The 17,438-nt window shown below is 37.7% G+C and overlaps 1 protein-coding gene across 1 annotated transcript; it reads right to left on the bottom strand.

Annotated features, from left to right (window-relative positions):
• Positions 1-424: 424 nt before the first annotated feature.
• Positions 425-17,123, bottom strand: LOC119556280 (ras guanine nucleotide exchange factor P). Its single transcript, XM_037868332.1, has 2 exons — positions 15,939-17,123; positions 425-3,417 (listed from the first exon to the last, which is right to left on the bottom strand). Exons 1-2 carry the CDS (start codon positions 16,343-16,345, stop codon positions 2,445-2,447), a joined length of 1,380 nt encoding a protein of 459 aa, XP_037724260.1. The 5' UTR covers positions 16,346-17,123; the 3' UTR covers positions 425-2,444.
• Between the last annotated feature and the right edge of the window lie 315 nt (positions 17,124-17,438).

The raw sequence follows: 17,438 nt of genomic DNA, 5'->3' as shown, positions 1-17,438 counted from the left end.
AACAATTTCGAGTGTGTTGATCGTTTTGCTTTCAATAAATGTGACCCCCAAATTTGTATAAACAAAACAAAGCCAGAGGCTTAACCCTGGGCTAGGTCAACCACAGACAAATTTTCAACGCTCGAAGCTACGATGATGATCTCACAGGGGCACGCAGTTATTGGGCAATCGACACCGACAATATCCATCGAAATTATCGAAATTATCGATAAAAATAGTCTAGAAACCAAGAAGAACTTATAAAGAAACAAACAGCAAAGTTAATCGAACCAATATGAAATAATGTTACTCCACGCACTCCATTCGCATATCTACAAAAAAGAAAATCAATCAAACTTGAAAACAAGTTATAGGACATACCAAACCATCTTACAAAAATCATACATCTAAAAAATTAAAAACGAAATAAAAACATATTTTTTCTGAATTTTTTTTTGTATAATTTATTTTGCATTTGTTGCATAGCTTTTAATGCTTAATAGTTCGTCTGCGATGCGATCAATACGGGATCGTACACAGAACACTATATATATATAATGTATATATTGGTTTATCTATGTAGTGTGTATATGTAGGAATATTAACTAAAATGGAAATACATATGGATAATGTTCACTAAATGTGTACGCACATAGGCTAAGTAATTCTTCTAGTTAAAAACGCACAATGATTACATAATTATATCAAAAATAATCATATCAAAAAAACTTAAGCATTAAACAAAATGTGTTAATGGGGGAACAACAGTAAAATGGTGATTGATGAAGGACCTGCTCTCTAGATTCTTTGAGTCTTTAGTCTTTGACATGCCCACACGCCTAATAATCCGCCCATGAAAAGGTATATATCTTTACCATCTCTGTGTATAAGTTTCAATAGTTGAGGGAACAGATTGGTTTGTGGTCTGGTTTCTTTTGGGCCAAAAGACGCGAACGAAAACAAAAGCGAAAAACGTGAAACGAAAACGAAAGCTTAGGCGAGGCGAGGCGACTTATAGAAAATGCAAAAAAAAAAAAAATATTTTTATATCTGTTTACGTATATATATAGATATATATAAAATCAATGAAAGCCGAGCGAGCGAAAGTTGAGAGATTCTCTCATTCCGCTTCTCTCTCGCTGAAAGAAAGTACAGCTCGCGCTTTTCTTCTACACAATTAGTTTTGTTTTTTTTTTGTTTTCTAATACTAAATGTTCATTTTACACATAGATCATAATATTCATGATTTTATGCCTGGTATATTTTTGTAGTACTTTTTGTTTTGCTTTTTAATGGTAACTTTTTTGTTTTTAGCCAAAAAACTTAAAATTCTATCACAGCCGTAATTTTTTTCGAAGAAAAAATTGTTTTTTTTTGCAGTTTTTGTTTGTTTGCCTTAAACGGTTTATAATATTACTACTAATTATTAATTTGTTAATTTGCCCGATTTGTGTTTAAATCTTTTTGAATGCACTTTTGTTGGTTTTTGTTTTTTTTTTGTTTTTGAGGCTTGCTTTCAATATTTTATAAAATTCTAATTGCACTTTTTTTGTATAATATTTTTGTGGTTTTGTTTTTTGTTGAAATTGCTATTTTAATTTGCTTTCATGTCTCAGTTTTCTTGTCAGAACATTGTCCTCATCTTGTGTGTTTGTGCAGAGGCAAAAATGGGAACCAATCAATTTTAATAAACGAACTTTATTTGGAATCTGATTAAACGAAACCTTGCATTGTTGTTTTCTTTTTAATTTTGTTGTTTTGGATAGCGTTGCGTTCTCTTTCGTTTTGTTTTCTTTTTTTTTTGTTTGTATGACTAGGAGAACTTCTGTGGGTCTTGTTATAAAAAAATATATTTACTTCCTAAATGCAAAATGTATTTTGATATTTCGCGTATGTGAGATATTTTCAAATATCCAATGGATAGTGTAAGACACAAAAACAAAAATTCAGGAGGAACAACATTTTTAGGTATATAATATGTAGCATTTTGGAATGTGCTTGGCTTATATAGTTTTTCGTTTAGTTGGAAGTTTTCTGTTCAATTTTCTTATATAAACGGAGCTCTCTACGAAACCGAAATGGAAACCACAACTGAATTTTTGTTAATTTGTTACAAGTATATGGGGTTCATTTTCTTTTTCCTTTAAATTTAACTTATAGATTGTTCTGGTTTTTGTTTGTTTCTGCTGTTTTGACTACAAATTCTTTGATTTTTGTTTTTTTTTGTTTTCCTTTGCCTACTACTATTTTTGTGTATTTTTTGTTTGTACAAATCGCGACTGCCATTAATGAGTAATACTGGCCAATCCGCCCGATTTTCATTTATCATTCCTTTCATTTATAATAGCTTAGGGTTAGTACATGTGTCATAGCCTAAATGTTTCCTTAAAAACTCTATGCAAGTGTCTTATATAAAATCTAAACTCTTTAATCTTTGTCTGCTGCTCGGGGATTCACTGGTACTTTCATGTCTCCAGCGAGGTGACCACCAGATTGTGGAAAACGCTGGCCGATTCGCTCATCATTGCCGCCTGGCCGCAGGAATCGCTGCTGGCGCCGCTCGGCGGCGTCGGCGTTCCCAGCCTCAGGGCGTCCATGATCACCTCGAAATCCTTTTGGTTTTGATTCATATCGAAATCGACCAGCTCCAGATGATGATGCAAATGATGATGGTGGTTGAGATGATGATGATGATGATGGTCATTCAATTTCATCCGTTTGCCACCGGAAACTTCGACGCCAGCGCCTGCAGCTCCTCCGATTCCACCGATTCCAGCGATTCCACCGATGCCTCCCACATTCACATTCATTCCCATGCCCAGGCCAACCACATCCAGTGGACACTCTTCAATGGCAGAGATCAGGCGCTGCGGCGGTATATAAAATTGCGATAGAGCCTCGCGCACCAAACGATCGCTTTCGTCCTCGCTGCTGCTATTGCTCCTCAATCTCTTACGGCTGGCCGACAGGGCCGCCTTCTCCAGCTGCTCGGCACCTTGGGTGATCTCTGGATCGATCAGCAGCATGGGTGCATTGATGGCGCTCAGTTCCCTGTCGAGTATCTCCAGATCGTTGACCAAATTGCTGCTGGACAGGTGACGTTTTCGGTTATTCACTCGCTCCGATGCCGAACCGGAAACGGAAAGGGGCACCGAATTGGCCGCCTCGGGGGCCGAGGCACCACCAGCGGGCATAACCAGCTGCTGACGCTCGGGCGGTTGATTCTCCAAGGAGCATATACCACCACCAACACCACGACCCGAAGACGATCCATTCGAGGAGGAGCCAAAGGCATCGCCGTAGGAGGATGAGGACTTGCCGCCATTGGCATTGTTCATCATATTGCTAGTGCTATTGCTGGCCGGCTTGGCATCGTCCATGTTCGGCTGGAAGAGATTCTCACGCGCCAGTTCGGTGGTTGAGCCGCTGTCGCTGGTTCTGCAAAAAGAGAGAGAAAGTGGAAGGGAAAGTTAGTCAACGATTGGTGGTAAAAAGAGATAAGTGTAGGGTATACAATGTGTTTCAATAAAAAAAAGATCCCGGCTCTCTAAAAACATATCGATTAAACCGATAGCTTTAGTGTTCGATAATCTTTAGTAAGCGATAACCGCCATAATATTTCTGATACAAGTATCTTACTATTTCGAAACACATTATGAAATAAATAATTGTCCCTAATAATATTCTACTATTTCTAAACATTTTGCAATCAAAAACATATCGATACAGCCGATAACTTTAGTGTTTGATAATCTTTAGTAAGCTATAACCGCCATAATGTTTCCGATACAAGTATCTTACTATTTGGAAACACATTATGAAATATTTAATTGTCCCTAATAATATTCTACTACTTCTAAACATTTTGCAATCAAAAACATATCGATAAAGCCGATAACTTTAGTGTTTGATAATCTTTAGTAAGCTATAACCGCCATAATGTTTCTGATACAAGTATCTTACTATTTGGAAACACATTATGAAATATATAATTGTCCCTAATAATATCCTACTATTTCTAAACATTTTCCAATCAAAAGTTTCGATATTTATCGCTCAGGTTATAACAGATTCAGGACTTAGCAAGCCGTAACACCATAAACCTAAGTCCCTTCCTGTACTTATACCACCTATCCCACGACAACCCAGAGAGCTGTGTCAAATCAGTTAACGGTGTAATCTCGCCATAAACATTTCAACGCCCATCGATAATATAACCACCCAACAACCCAACCACCCAACTACCCCGCCCCATCTCAAAACTTAACTCAGCCCTGACACATCAGAATGTTTGTTTCCAAGGGGTCTTCGAGGGGTGGTGGTGGTGTTATGGCTTGGATGGGCGTTATTACGGGAGGATTTGAGCACAGGAAATCGGCTGGTGGGGGGGGTACGCTTTTAATTAACTGGGCCAACAACTGTGGCACCGGGGCCTTTTGGCTTTTCTTGGTGACCAGCAGCGAAGTAAATTTCAGTTAATTTCTCTTTCAATAAAAGCACTTTGTATGGGGCGCCCCTCGTCCCCCCACCCCCTATAATTTCTCCACACTTTTCTTGTTGCTTCTCCACCGCCCAATATGGCAACCATTTGAAAAGCAAAAAACGAAGAAACAGTCACAAAAACAGGCAGAGGGGAAAAAAAAACACAAAATAATAATGTTAAAATAAGGTAGAAGAAAATGCCAAGGTATATGTATGTATGTACAGGTAGGTAGAAAAACAACTTAATGGATTTTCCATTTTGGTATTGTGTCGATAATATCTCAAGGGTTTTTCTTCAAGATACTAACCTAAAAGATATACCCTGTAAAGCTAAATATTTTAATCTTCTTATGTAATTACCAAGAAACTCGAAATGGATCAAGTATTTGGTATTTAATCAGAGTAAGTATTTTGAATTTAACACAACCTAATTTGTGAAAATTCATTGATGTGCACAGGTGGCATTATAGGGGGCCTTTTCCATACTATATTACATATAGAAAAGAGGGTGGTGGGTGGTGTGGCAGGCACAACGCATTAAAATGCGCAGCTGAGCATGTCAATGTTGACTATTAAAGCGACGCAACAAAAGCAATATAACTGACAACAAGAATGGCAAAAGCGGCAATACCAAGGGACCCGAAAAAATATAAAAAAATACAAGATTGTCCAGAGGAGGGTTACGGGAGGGGGGGTTACGGGCTGAAAAAAGCGAAAGTATGGAGGAATCTGTACAAAAACAAAACAAAACGAAACCCAAGCGAAGAAGCAACAAAAAATCGCTCAACTTATAGAAACCAAAAAACCAGAAAGCGTACAACAAAGGGGGCCAAAAGAGGGGATTTCAGGGGGGGCTTGGGGCAAAAAGTGTGTTAGTTTCGTTGTTGTTGTTGTTGCTTTTAATGCACGCGCAACCGTTAACTTGAAATGATGGACGGCCAAAACAAAATGGGAGCAGCAAAAGCAGCCAAGAGAGTAGTAGTTGCTGGCCAAATGAGGTGCCAAAAGGCAACGGAGAAGATGGCCAACAAAGAGAGGAGCGTTGGATTGCACAAGTGGCCCACAAAACGGAGACAAAACCGAGTTAGAGAGGGCCAAGAGGGGTAAGTAAGGTATAAATCAGGTGAACTTAACTGGATTGATCAGGAAAAAACACAAATTTTAAAAGAAAATGCCAGAAAAGTTCAGAAAAATAGGGGCACCGCATGGTATACTTTATTTTTAGTATATTTCTAGTATAAATAAGGTATAAATCAGGTGAACTTAACTGGATTGATCAGGAAAAGACACAAGTTGTACAGGAAAATGCCAGAAAAGTTTAGAAAAATAGGGGTATATTTTATTTTTAGTATGTTTCTAGTATATTTGCAATATTTGGTATATCTGATCTATTTGGTATATTGCTCTAAAAACTTATAACCTCAAACACGCTTGTCTTTCGTCATTGTTTTCCCCTGTTAGCAACTAAAACAAAAGGTGAGGTTCCCCAGTAAAAGGTGCTTGTTTTTCACCACGTCAGTTCCGGTTTTATGGCTAAGTCTGATAACACTTTAAAGGCGGGTTTCTCAGTCACTCACTCACAAGTCAATTGCTATTACTAGGCAAGGCATTTTCACGTTATTCCTCTTAAGAAATGTACATATCTTTCCAACCAGATACAATCCCTGAATTCTTCTACCATAAATGACACACATTTTGGGAGGCTTATGAAATACACAATGAATCAAAACGTTCACTAAATGCAAAAACCCCAAAGGAATATGAGTATATAACTTAAAAATAACCACAAAGCTGCGTGTGGGTATCCTCCTGCATTATTCAGAGAGACTTGGGGACTCAGCTTTAAGCTATTAATAAACCTGATTAATCATAAAAGTGATCATTTAGTGACGTCATTAGTGATGGGTAATACGTTTTATACTCTGAACAATAAGAAATCTTCGTAAGAAAAAGAATCTGCGAGTTTGTCACTTGTAGTTCTCTTTCTTTGTCCTTCGTCTCGGTGTCTTATCTGCGTTTTTGTTTTTCGCACGTTTTCCATGTCTTTTTTTTTCGGTTTCGGTCGTTTTTGTGTTAAACACCCCCCAAGAGTCGTCCCCCCTCCCCTGTTCCATTCATTATACATTAAATATGTGTGTGGCGACTTCAAGCAGAATTGGGGCACACTTATTTCGCGTTAATCTCTTGCCTTTTTGCCCCCTCCCCATCCCCGGAAAAGTAAACTTGGTCAACCTTTGGTTTTGTTTGCTCACTCCCCCGACCACTTATTTTTGGGGGGTTTCCAGTTCAAGGCTCTTTAACCAATGTTTTTATTTGTGTTATTACAGTACGTAGAAGGCCTCCATACGTATACGTCGAATTTCGTTTGACTTGGAAACAATTAAGTGCGCTGCTATGGTAGTTTTAGAGTCTTAATGCCATTATAAACCGTTCCTAATAAATTATAGATCTTTTTTAGAGCCTTAAGACTCATATGATAGTTCATAGTTATTTTAGAGTGTAAACATTACATATCATTATGTGCAGTTCCTGATACTTCATAGTTATTTTAGAGTCTTATGAGTTCATATCAATATGTGCAGTTCCTGATAATTCATAGTAGTTTCTGCTAGATTTCTTCGTGTTATTATGGTAAAAATTTGGTTTAACTTTACAGGTTATATTTCACCAACTGAAAATCTTGGTAATTTGTTCAATTCCTTCTCCGATTTGCGCAAGGTTGACCTGTATTTCATTTTTGATTAATCGAATTGAAATCTGGTCTCAAAAGGGAGGAAATGCGAGGGGAGGAAAAAGGATTTTCCCTGCTGCACTTGACGTGAGAGGGGGGGGCGTGGAGGTTGAAATAAAGAAGGGAAAGCGAGAAAAAGCGATGAAAAAGAGCGAAAGCGGCAAAGAAAGACGAAAACGTTGTCAAACGACAAGTGCACACAAAAGCAAAGGAAAAAAGAGGGGAGCGCAACAACAGGGGTGGGGGGTTTTTGGGTGGAAAAGTCGGGGGTGGAAAGTGGATGGAAAAGGGGCGCCAAGTCGCGAAAGTAGGACGCTGTTGGGGGTCATTGAGCGCGCTTTTGACTTGGTCCGTGGTGTATGCGGAAGAAGGGTGGAGAAATGGCGAAAGAGATGGGGGGAAAAGAGGGGTAGAGAGAGGGGCTTTCCCCACCCAAGAGGGGCGGCCAAAGGGGGGGCGTGGCAAGCCACATGGGGCGATGGCAGTTTCGTGTCAAAGACAACTTCATTTCGCAGTCTCCTTTTCAAACATGAAAAAAAAAGAAAATACGAAAAACCACTTGCAAAATTAAACAACCACATGGTTTAAAAATCCAGAAAAAACACCAAAAAAAACAACCAATAATCTTTAAAGATTACTGTACAAATTATATAAATATTCAACATTTAAATCAATAACATTTTTAAACACAAAAGAAAAGACGGGAAACAACTGAACAGAGCTCAGTTAACTTGAGTTCGGTTCGGTTCGTTACGCTTCGTTTACGTTTGTAAATTTAATTACAACAAAAAAAAAAGAAAAGGAAAAAAACTTGAAACCTTGGCACCTGAATTGAATACATCCCCAGCCCCAGCAACACCTCAACTTTATCACCATCCATCCGCACACGTCGTGTATCTCTATCTCTATCTCTATCTGCTTATCAGCTCGAGAATTTCTCTGATAACTCGATTCGAGCAAAAATACAGGGGGAATACTACGCGAATTCACGGGGGGATATGGAGGGGAAAAAGCGCGCGCGTGTCGCAAGGTTGGTGGGCGGGAACTGAAAAATAATTAAAAATAATATAAGCGGGTAAACAATAACAGCGGCAGAAAGGTGGGGAAACTAGTTGCTATTCACCCAATCTGTATCCCACACTCCCTCTCTTTCTCTCTTCCTCAACATTGTATAATCGAATTGTTCTAAATATTTAAAAAAGAAAACAATAGCCTTAGGAATAGCAACTACAAATGTCTATAAACGATATTAAAAAAATACTATCTAATTGATGTAATATACGTAAAACTGAAATATACTAGAAAAATACTCTCTTTCTCACTTCCTCAACATTGTATAATCGAATTGTTTTAAATATTAAAAAAAAGAAAAGGAATAGCAACTACAAATGTCGATAAACGGTATTAAAAAACAATCTATCTAATCTATGTAATATACATTTAACCGATAAACGATATTTAAAAAAATACTATCTAATTGATGTAATATACATAAATGAAATATACCAGAAAAATACTTAAGTAGATCAGGATCACTGATGATTAAAAATTTTTTAAAATTTAGGAAAGTTTACCAAAGGAAAGGCCGAATCGTTGGTGGTGCAACTTGAGTTACCGAATAGATGATGAGATGGAAAAAAGAAGGCAACCCACGAATCTGAATCGGAATCACAACAATAAAAAACACGAAAACCCCAGGGGGAAACAGAGACAAGATAGCAGGCACCCCCCACCAAACAGAAAGAAGCAAAAACAGAAAACTATAAAAACGTCGTCGCAGTCGCGAAATTATTACGACGACGCCACAAAATGGGGCGGCCTGAGTGGGTTACACAAAATGCTATGCACTATGCGATGATGTCTGCCGCTCTGCGGGTGTATTAGTGATATAGTGAGTGGTAGAGTGGAAGACTGGAAGAGGAAGCAGCATTGGCATCGAGCACGAGCGGAGAGCAATTCCGAGCCCCAGAGAAGGGGCCCCCAAGAGAAGGGGCGGCTCTTCTCGAAGATTGGAGAGGAGATTCGGTAAGCGATTGAATAAGAGCGTTTCCTAAACGATTCAGCTTGGTTTATTGGTAGATTTTTGAAAAATTTCGTATTAAATGTTTGTACTATAAATTATTCAGTATTTTGTTGTTATTTAACAGTGTATTTTATGTTTGGTATTTAATGTATTTTAGTATTTTTTGATTATTCTTACACGATGAAGCAGTTTTGTGGTGAATTTAGTATGATCTGGTTTTTTTTCATTTTTACATTATTATATATAGTATTAAAAGTATTATTTCTTTTCAAAATCTTTTTTGTTTCTGCAATATGTTTATTATTTTTAATATTTCTTGATGTTGTGCTTCCATAATATTGGTATTATTCTTTTTCCTGTTACTGTGCTGTGGTTTTTCAGCCTGTCGTTAATGCTCTTGTAGTTTTCTCTGGTTATTGTTGTAGTTATATTGCTCTTGCTGCTGTAGTGAGCGGCAGAGCCGACGACTGTTGCTTGGCGTAATAGTAATATGGAGAGTGTTTAAAATGCATAAAAAGAAGGCAGGCGGCAGTCAGGCAGCAGCAGCAGCAGCAATTTGTATGGATTTCATTTCAGCGAGCGGATGCATAAGCAATGAGCAGCGTGGATATTGTGTAGATAAACTTCCCAAACTACCGTCGTCCGCAACAAAAGCAACAATTGAACTCAGTCAACTCATTCAGATTCAGTTTCAGCCATAAGACAAGCTATATTTAAATTTTCGTAATTTGAAATGGTGGTTGTGTTTGTTTTGACAGGTCCAGCTTATTATGATTGGTTTTATATAGTTTTATCACAAAGATATCCCAAACAAGACCTATTTACCTTCTAATATCTTCTAATGTTTCTAGCTTTGAGATCTATCATCTTTCTAGTCTTAAGGGACTTTCTTTCGCATAATAAGATGCAAAAAAGCATGATGCAAATCAATCGATCAACAATTTGATTGCAACACTGCAAAACGATAAGAGCATTCAACAATCGGCGATAACTTATCGCTCATCGCTATCTCGGGCATATCCTCAATACTCCCTCCTCGTTCCACTTCCATTTCCATACCATAATAATATGCCACCTATGTACATGCCCATGTATATATAATACCACTTATAAGCCACTGTGTGCTTATTTCAATTTCACCGTTTAACATATTTTTGTTCGTAATTAAATTATCGATTGCAACTACAGGAAAGCTACAGAGTAATAATAAGCAAATGACCATAAAATACACCATACACACTTTATTCCACATATTCCAAGTGCGTACGCGTGTGTTTTGTGTGTGTGCTTTGTGTAAAGGGGGCGAAGAGAAAACATGTCAAACAAAGCACAAGCACAAGCACAAAGCACAAGCACAAAGCAAAAGCAAAAGCAAAAAACGGAAACGCAAGGCACTGGCCAAAAGGAAAATCGGCGATGAATTAACTTTGCAAAGCGTGTAACGGTATGTTGAATTGTTTGTTTGTTTGTTTTCTCCTCTTTTCTCCTCTCCCGTTGAAAGAAAGCCATCGAGCGGGCCAAAAGAAGTAGAAATAAAGAAAGCATGCCCGCCGATGATAGATAGAGAGATAAATAGATTATATATGGCCGAGAGCAGGTGGTGGGCTTAAAAAATAAATCAAAACAGGGGGCGTGGCGCCCAGTTAACGTTTAAGGAAGTGCTCATATAGGGAAACGAAATGTAGATACGCCCAATATTAATCCCCTTTAATTTTACCAATCCAACGAATGTTATGGGCAATCATATTTACATAATCTATCTTTGAGATACTTTAGGTTGAGGATGTATCCAGCTTAAAAAAAAACACTTAATGAAAAATATACATAAGTATATTAAAAATATTGAATTGCACTTTATTTCCTTGCACTAAAAACCTACTTTTGCTAGAAACTATCTCAGTTTTTCTGCATAAATTTATGATAAAAACCATATAATTGTCACAGAATGCACACAACATATGTTTCTTTAAATTAAAAAAAAAAATGCTCACATTAAAAAACAAAATAAAAACAACAAAAATAGGGTAAAAGACGTAGCGAACGTGTGGAAAAGGCAAGACGTAAATAATGAAACACAGATACAAACGTTTATGTGTGTTGGCAAAGTCTGAAGGTTTAGTGCATTGGATGTTGTTGCTGTTGTTTTTTGGTTGTTGCTGTTGTTGTTGTTGTTGGCATGTGCCCACAAAAAGCAACAACAATTGCTTTGGCTATCATCGCCTTTTTGTTGTTGCTGTGGCTGCTTTTTTGTTGTTTTTGTTGCAAGTGGAACGTGATTATTTCAACGAGCGCAACGTTTTCTTGTTTTTTATACCCTTGCAGAGGGTATATTGATTTCAGTCAGAAGTTTGCAACGCAGTGAAGGAGACGTTTCCGACCCCATAAAGTATATATATTCTTGATCAGCATGACTAGACGTGTCGATCTAGCCATGTCCGTCTGTCCGTCTGTCCGTCTGTCCGTCTGTCCGTCTGTCCGTCTGTCCGTCTGTCCGTCCGTTTCTACGCAAACTAGTCTCTCAGTTTTAAAGCTATCCGGCTGAAACTTTCCCAAAAGTCTTATATCTTTTGCAGGTAGTATATAAGTCGGAACCAGCCGGATCGGACAACTATATCTTATAGCTCCCATAGGAATAATCGGACAAAAAAATGAATAAAAATTATATCTTTGGTGTTTCTTAGCATATAAACTCCTAAGCTTGGAAATAACAATTTTTAAATAATTTTGAATTTTGAATTAAATTTTATCGAAATCGGACGACTATATCATATAGCTGCCATAGGAACGATCGGAAAATTTGTGGAAAAATAATATGAAAAAAATTATATCTTCGGTGTTTTTCAACATATAACCTCCAACGCTTGGAAATAACATTTTTTAATTAGTTCTGAATTTCGAATTAAATTTTATCAAAATCGGACGACTATGTCATATAGCTGCCATAGGAACGATCGCAAAATTGGTAGGAAAATAATATGAAACAAATTATAGCTTCGGTGTTTTTTAACATATAACCTCCTACGCTTGGAAATAACATTTTTTAATTAGTTCTGAGTTTCGAATTTAATTTTATCAAAATCGGACGACTATATCATATAGCTGCCATAGGAACGATCGGAAAATTGGTAGGAAAATAATATGAAACAAATTATAGCTTCGGTGTTTTTTGACATATTATCTTATACTATTGGGAATATAATTTTTTGTGTTTTTAAATTTAATAATTATAGCTGCAAGGGTATATAAGCTTCGGCTTGCCGAAGCTAACTTCCTTTCTTGTTTTTTTTTAGCACACACCAATGGCAGATACAAAAATTAAAAAAATATAAAAAATTCAGAGACAGACCAGCGCGAATGTCTGTTTGCATATATGTATGTAAAGAATTCCTATTCGCTGGCTTTGATTTCTTTCTGTATTTCTGTTGTTTTTCTTGTTTTTGGTGCGATGCGTGTGTGCATTTTGTGTTCCTGTATTTTATTTTATTTTGTTGATTGATTAAGTGGAATGTTTGCTGTTATCTTTGGGTTTTCAATTGGTTATTGGTTGAATATTTAACATATCAATTGGGTTTTTTGCTTTTTGTAGATACATATTTGCTTGATAATATGGCATTTTCTGTTTATTAACCAGTGATTTTAAAACTGATTTTTATCATTCAATACTTTGTTTAAGTTTATTTTGAGTTCAATTTTTGTATCTCATGGATTTCTTTTGATTTGAGTTTCTGTATCTCATAGATATCTTTTGATTTATGGTTAATCCACAAGTATTTTATAGCAATTACATGCCTAATTACCCAATTGCTCTGCGCCTATTTGGATTTTCGAACTTTTCAGGGGGCCCTTTTCCTAATTGCTGGCCAAAAAATACAAAATAAAAAAAATGTTGGAAAAGTCCCAACGACTTTTTCCATTGTTTCCGTTGGGCTTCTCCTCTGGTTTTTTTTTTTTAGTTTCGTTTTCGTGTCGCGTTTTTATGTCTCTGAGTATCTGAGTATCTGCGTTTAGCTATGCTTCGCTTTTGCTTTGCTTTTGCTTTTGCTTTGCTTTGGTTCGCTGCTCGTTTTGCGCTGCTTTTTGCTTTTCGCTTTGGGTTTTCTTTGGTTTTTGGCCTGAGCTTGGCCTGAATGTTGTTGGCTATGAAATATGCCGCTTTCCTTGTGTGTTGTATCCGTATCTGCATCTGTATGTATGTATGTATGTATGTGGGGATGTCCCCCAACCGCCACCATTGCATCTGTATGTCCACAAGTATATTCGTATCTGTCGGATTGTTGCTGCAACATTGCAGTATCATCGGCATTGAGGCCCCAGTGGCCGCCAGTGGAAAGGGGCAGACGGATAGACGGATGGATAGATAGATATAGTCCTTATGGAAGCCATAGAAAATGCTGTTTAGTATTTGTATTTGGGCCTGAATAATTGCATCATCGTTGGCACTAAAAAGCTTGACTGGTCTTTGTACTACATACAACACAAATCAAGTAGGAAATCAAGTTTAAGCTAGTGGAATAATAACTCACAAAGGATCATCATTTGTATATTAAGCAAGATATTTAGCTTTAAACTGCCACGTGCCAATTTAAGGGTTCAAAAACCCTTCCACAATCCACTATTCGTACCGTTTTGGTTGCATCACTTACTATATATGTATATATATGTATATCTCGACACCTTGCATTATCGCGTTTGCTTGCTGTTCAGTTTTCACAGCTTTCAGTTTTAACTACCGCAAATGCCACGCAACTGGGAAAAGAGCAAAGTCGCCCACTCTCAACTCTTAACCTTTAAAGCCCAGTCATATATATAGCCATATATGTTTGTACACATACAAACGAGCAGCGCAATACGCACCACGCACTTTAAAAGGGCAAAAACAAATCAAGCATCCGCCGCGTGGGCGTCGCCCCCAAGTTCACAGTTCACATGACATACACATCATCATTGTTCAGTTCAGCTCATCATGATGATGATGATGGTAATGATGATAATGAGCGTAACCTGCAGTGGAGGTTGAAATAATGTTGCGAGATACACTCCACCCACTCGTTTAATGAGTTAATTTATTTGGCCAAATTTACATACTGTATCAGGTATCAAAGGGGTTCGTTTTCGGTCAAATGTGCCGGCGGGCTAAGAAGACGGCTTGGCTTTTGGCTTTGGTTTTATTGTTGGTAGTATATTGTATTTTGTAAATAAAACAAACGCAACTGCCAACAAATGCCACAAAATTGTGTCTCTTAATTGGTTTGACTTAAAGGCATAATTGCTGAATTGCAAATCCATTTTACTTGGGCTTAACTACTCAACAATGCCTGGTGCTTTTTCCATTATTTTAGAATATTTGTGGGAAATGTAAAATTTAAATGCTTTATGCGTTTAGAAATCATCATCTTCTCTATTCAAAGTGTTCACTTAATCGTTATTTATGCCCGAATACATTCAAAAAACTCCAGTTTAATGAAGGAAAAATATTTATATTTAAATTCCGGAGACAGTGAAACTTACTAAGGGGTTTTTTTTACCTTTTCAGGCCAGATCTCATATTGAGTAACTGCATTTAAAAATAGAAACAGGTAGCTGCTGCTGAGTAAGACGGCTAAAATGCAACATATAGTAATGCTCGCACTTGAAATAATATTTACTGAAAAAACGTAGATCCTATAAGACATAAATGTCAAGTTCCTACGTGATCTAAATAACTACCTTTTAAAGCTATATCACAGGTTGTATTCATTATAACTCTGGTAATACCATTGATTTCTTCACAAACTAACTAATAACTCGCTAATTTATCTCTCTCACTCTCCACATGTAAGATCACTGGTTATAAACACTATATTTTCCTGTAACACCACCATTCGTTTCCCGATCGAAGGGGTTAGGTAAAAATTTATATAAAAACCATGTTAAGCAACTTGTTAGTTAGACTAATCTCGGTGGCTTTTTAATTAAGGTCAACCTGGCTGATGGCCTTCCATTTTTCATATAGGTAGTATTTAATTTCTGATGTAGGTAACATAACTAAATACCTAACTAATATATAATTTATTTATTATAAAACTATAAAGTAAAGGATCTCTAGGTTGTTGTTTTGGTCTAGCTAAGAAACAAACATATCTGCAGCTTAGGATCGCGAATTGGTACTTTCTTTAAAAATATGAAGATCCCGATTCCTCGTATCCCCCTACCTACTTGTAGATGGGGTCTTAACTGATTTGTAACCGACTTTTCAAGCATATAAGACTCCATTTCAGATATATTATAAAAATACTATAAAGTAAAGTACCTCTGGTAAGATGTTCTTTGTCTATTCAATATATTATAAAAACAGAGATCCCTTATATATTGTTTCTGTCTAAAATACTATTAAGTAAAGGACCTCTAAATTTATGTTCTTTGTCTAGCTTAGAAACACTTAGATATCCGTAGCTTTTTAAGCGTAACGTCTTGATTATGGAATATTCTTTGTAAAAATGGAGATCTCTTATATATTATATACATATTTTTTGGGACATTCATTATAAAAATGGAGATCCCTTGTATATTATATATATATTTTTTGGGTTATTCTTTGTAAAAATGGAGATCCCTTATATAAGGTTTCTATCTACCTCTATATAGAGGCGGCCTAACTGATTAAAACTGACTTATTGAGCATATAAGACTCAATTTCATGGACATTTTGAAGGCGTATTGTATAGATATGTAAGCAATTCTCACCTGGGCAGATTCTGGAGGTATCGCATCTGTTTCTCGCGGCGCAGCTCGTCGGTCAGTCGGCAGTAGGTGTTGTTGATGCAGACGCTCCTCCGGAGATTCGCCTCCGAGTCCTTGATCCTCTCCAGCTTGTGGGCGCACAGCTGAAGGATACGCTTGCGCTCTTCGCGTTGCCGCAACTTTGGGGATATCATGGGCACACGGGATCGATGGTGATGGTAGCCGATGGGCGGGGAGCAGCGGGGTGGTCCAAACATGTCCGAATCTTCGTCGCTGCTGCTGCCGTTGTTGTTGTTGTTGTTGCTATTATTGTTGTGGTTGCTGCTGTTGTTGTTGTGGTTGTTGTGATTGTTGTTGTGGCCGCTGCCGGCGTCGTTTGCAGATGCGTGTGTGTTTGTGGGCAAGGTCATTGTGCGTTTTTCAAAGAGCAAAAGCGAGCTTGTATTGTATGTGCTTTTGTTTTAGTCTGTTTGTTTGTTTGTTTGTTGCTTGGCTTGTCTTTGATTTATTTTTCTCTTGCTTGAGTGGAAACAACTTTGATTTTGATTTTGATTGAAAATTATTGTTTTTTTTTTGTCAATAAATTGTTCTGAATAAGGAAGTCCTCACACACGCACACCGCACACACACACACGCGCTCTCTTTTCAGAGCTCTTTTTGCTCTCTTGCACTTGCTGCTGGTGCTGCTTCTTCTTCTTCTTCTGTCTGCCTTTGCTTTTTCCTTTTCTTTCTTTTCTTTTTTGCCCAGAGATTTCACTTGGCTGTTTACCGTTAGTCGAGAGGCTGCCGCTTCTTTTTTGTTTTTGTATTTTGTCTTTGTTGTTGCCAAAAATAAAATTCAAAATAATCCAGGACTTTTGAATTTTTGAGTTTCTTTTTTTTTGATTAAAATTTGCACGTTTAACACATTTAAAAAAATTCAACAAAAATTGCCAAGTTTGTTTGTTTGGGTTTTTTTAGGCACACAATTGACTCGGGGGGTCTCACATTTAATTGTTTCTAATATTTTGTGGTCTGTTTTCCTTTCGGTGGCCGCCTGTTGAGGGTTAAGGGTGAGGGGGGTGAGGCGGCGGTGGCGGCGAGAGCGTAAAGAGAAGTTGGTGCTGCGGGCTGTTCAGTTCACCGTTGCTTTCCGACTTCTGTTTCTGTTTCAGCTCTTCTTCCAACCGCACACGTCCGCACGGTTCTCGCGTTCGAAACGAAATGAAAAACGCGAAATGAAAAACGCAAACGCTGAATGAAAGACGTTCGCTCGCAGTCGCAGTCGCTGCCGGCAGCGGCGACGGCGGCGGCGGCAGAGCAGGGCGCACAGATGTTCGCCTCGCCATTTGAAACGGAAGTGACTTAAGAGAGCGCTTAAGAGACTGTGAGAGAGCCACTGGCCTACGTGCGTATTGTACTCGCACAGCAGCGGCACAAGTAATAGCATTTAAGTTTGATCTCTTAATGATTATTTTTTTTAAATCCCCAATTTTTGGGATATGCTAAGACCTTAACACCTTT

The sequence above is a fragment of the Drosophila subpulchrella genome, chromosome X (assembly GCF_014743375.2).
Source record: "Drosophila subpulchrella strain 33 F10 #4 breed RU33 chromosome X, RU_Dsub_v1.1 Primary Assembly, whole genome shotgun sequence".
NCBI lineage: Eukaryota > Metazoa > Arthropoda > Insecta > Diptera > Drosophilidae > Drosophila > Drosophila subpulchrella.
This window is presented reverse-complemented; position numbering and strand designations above follow the sequence as displayed.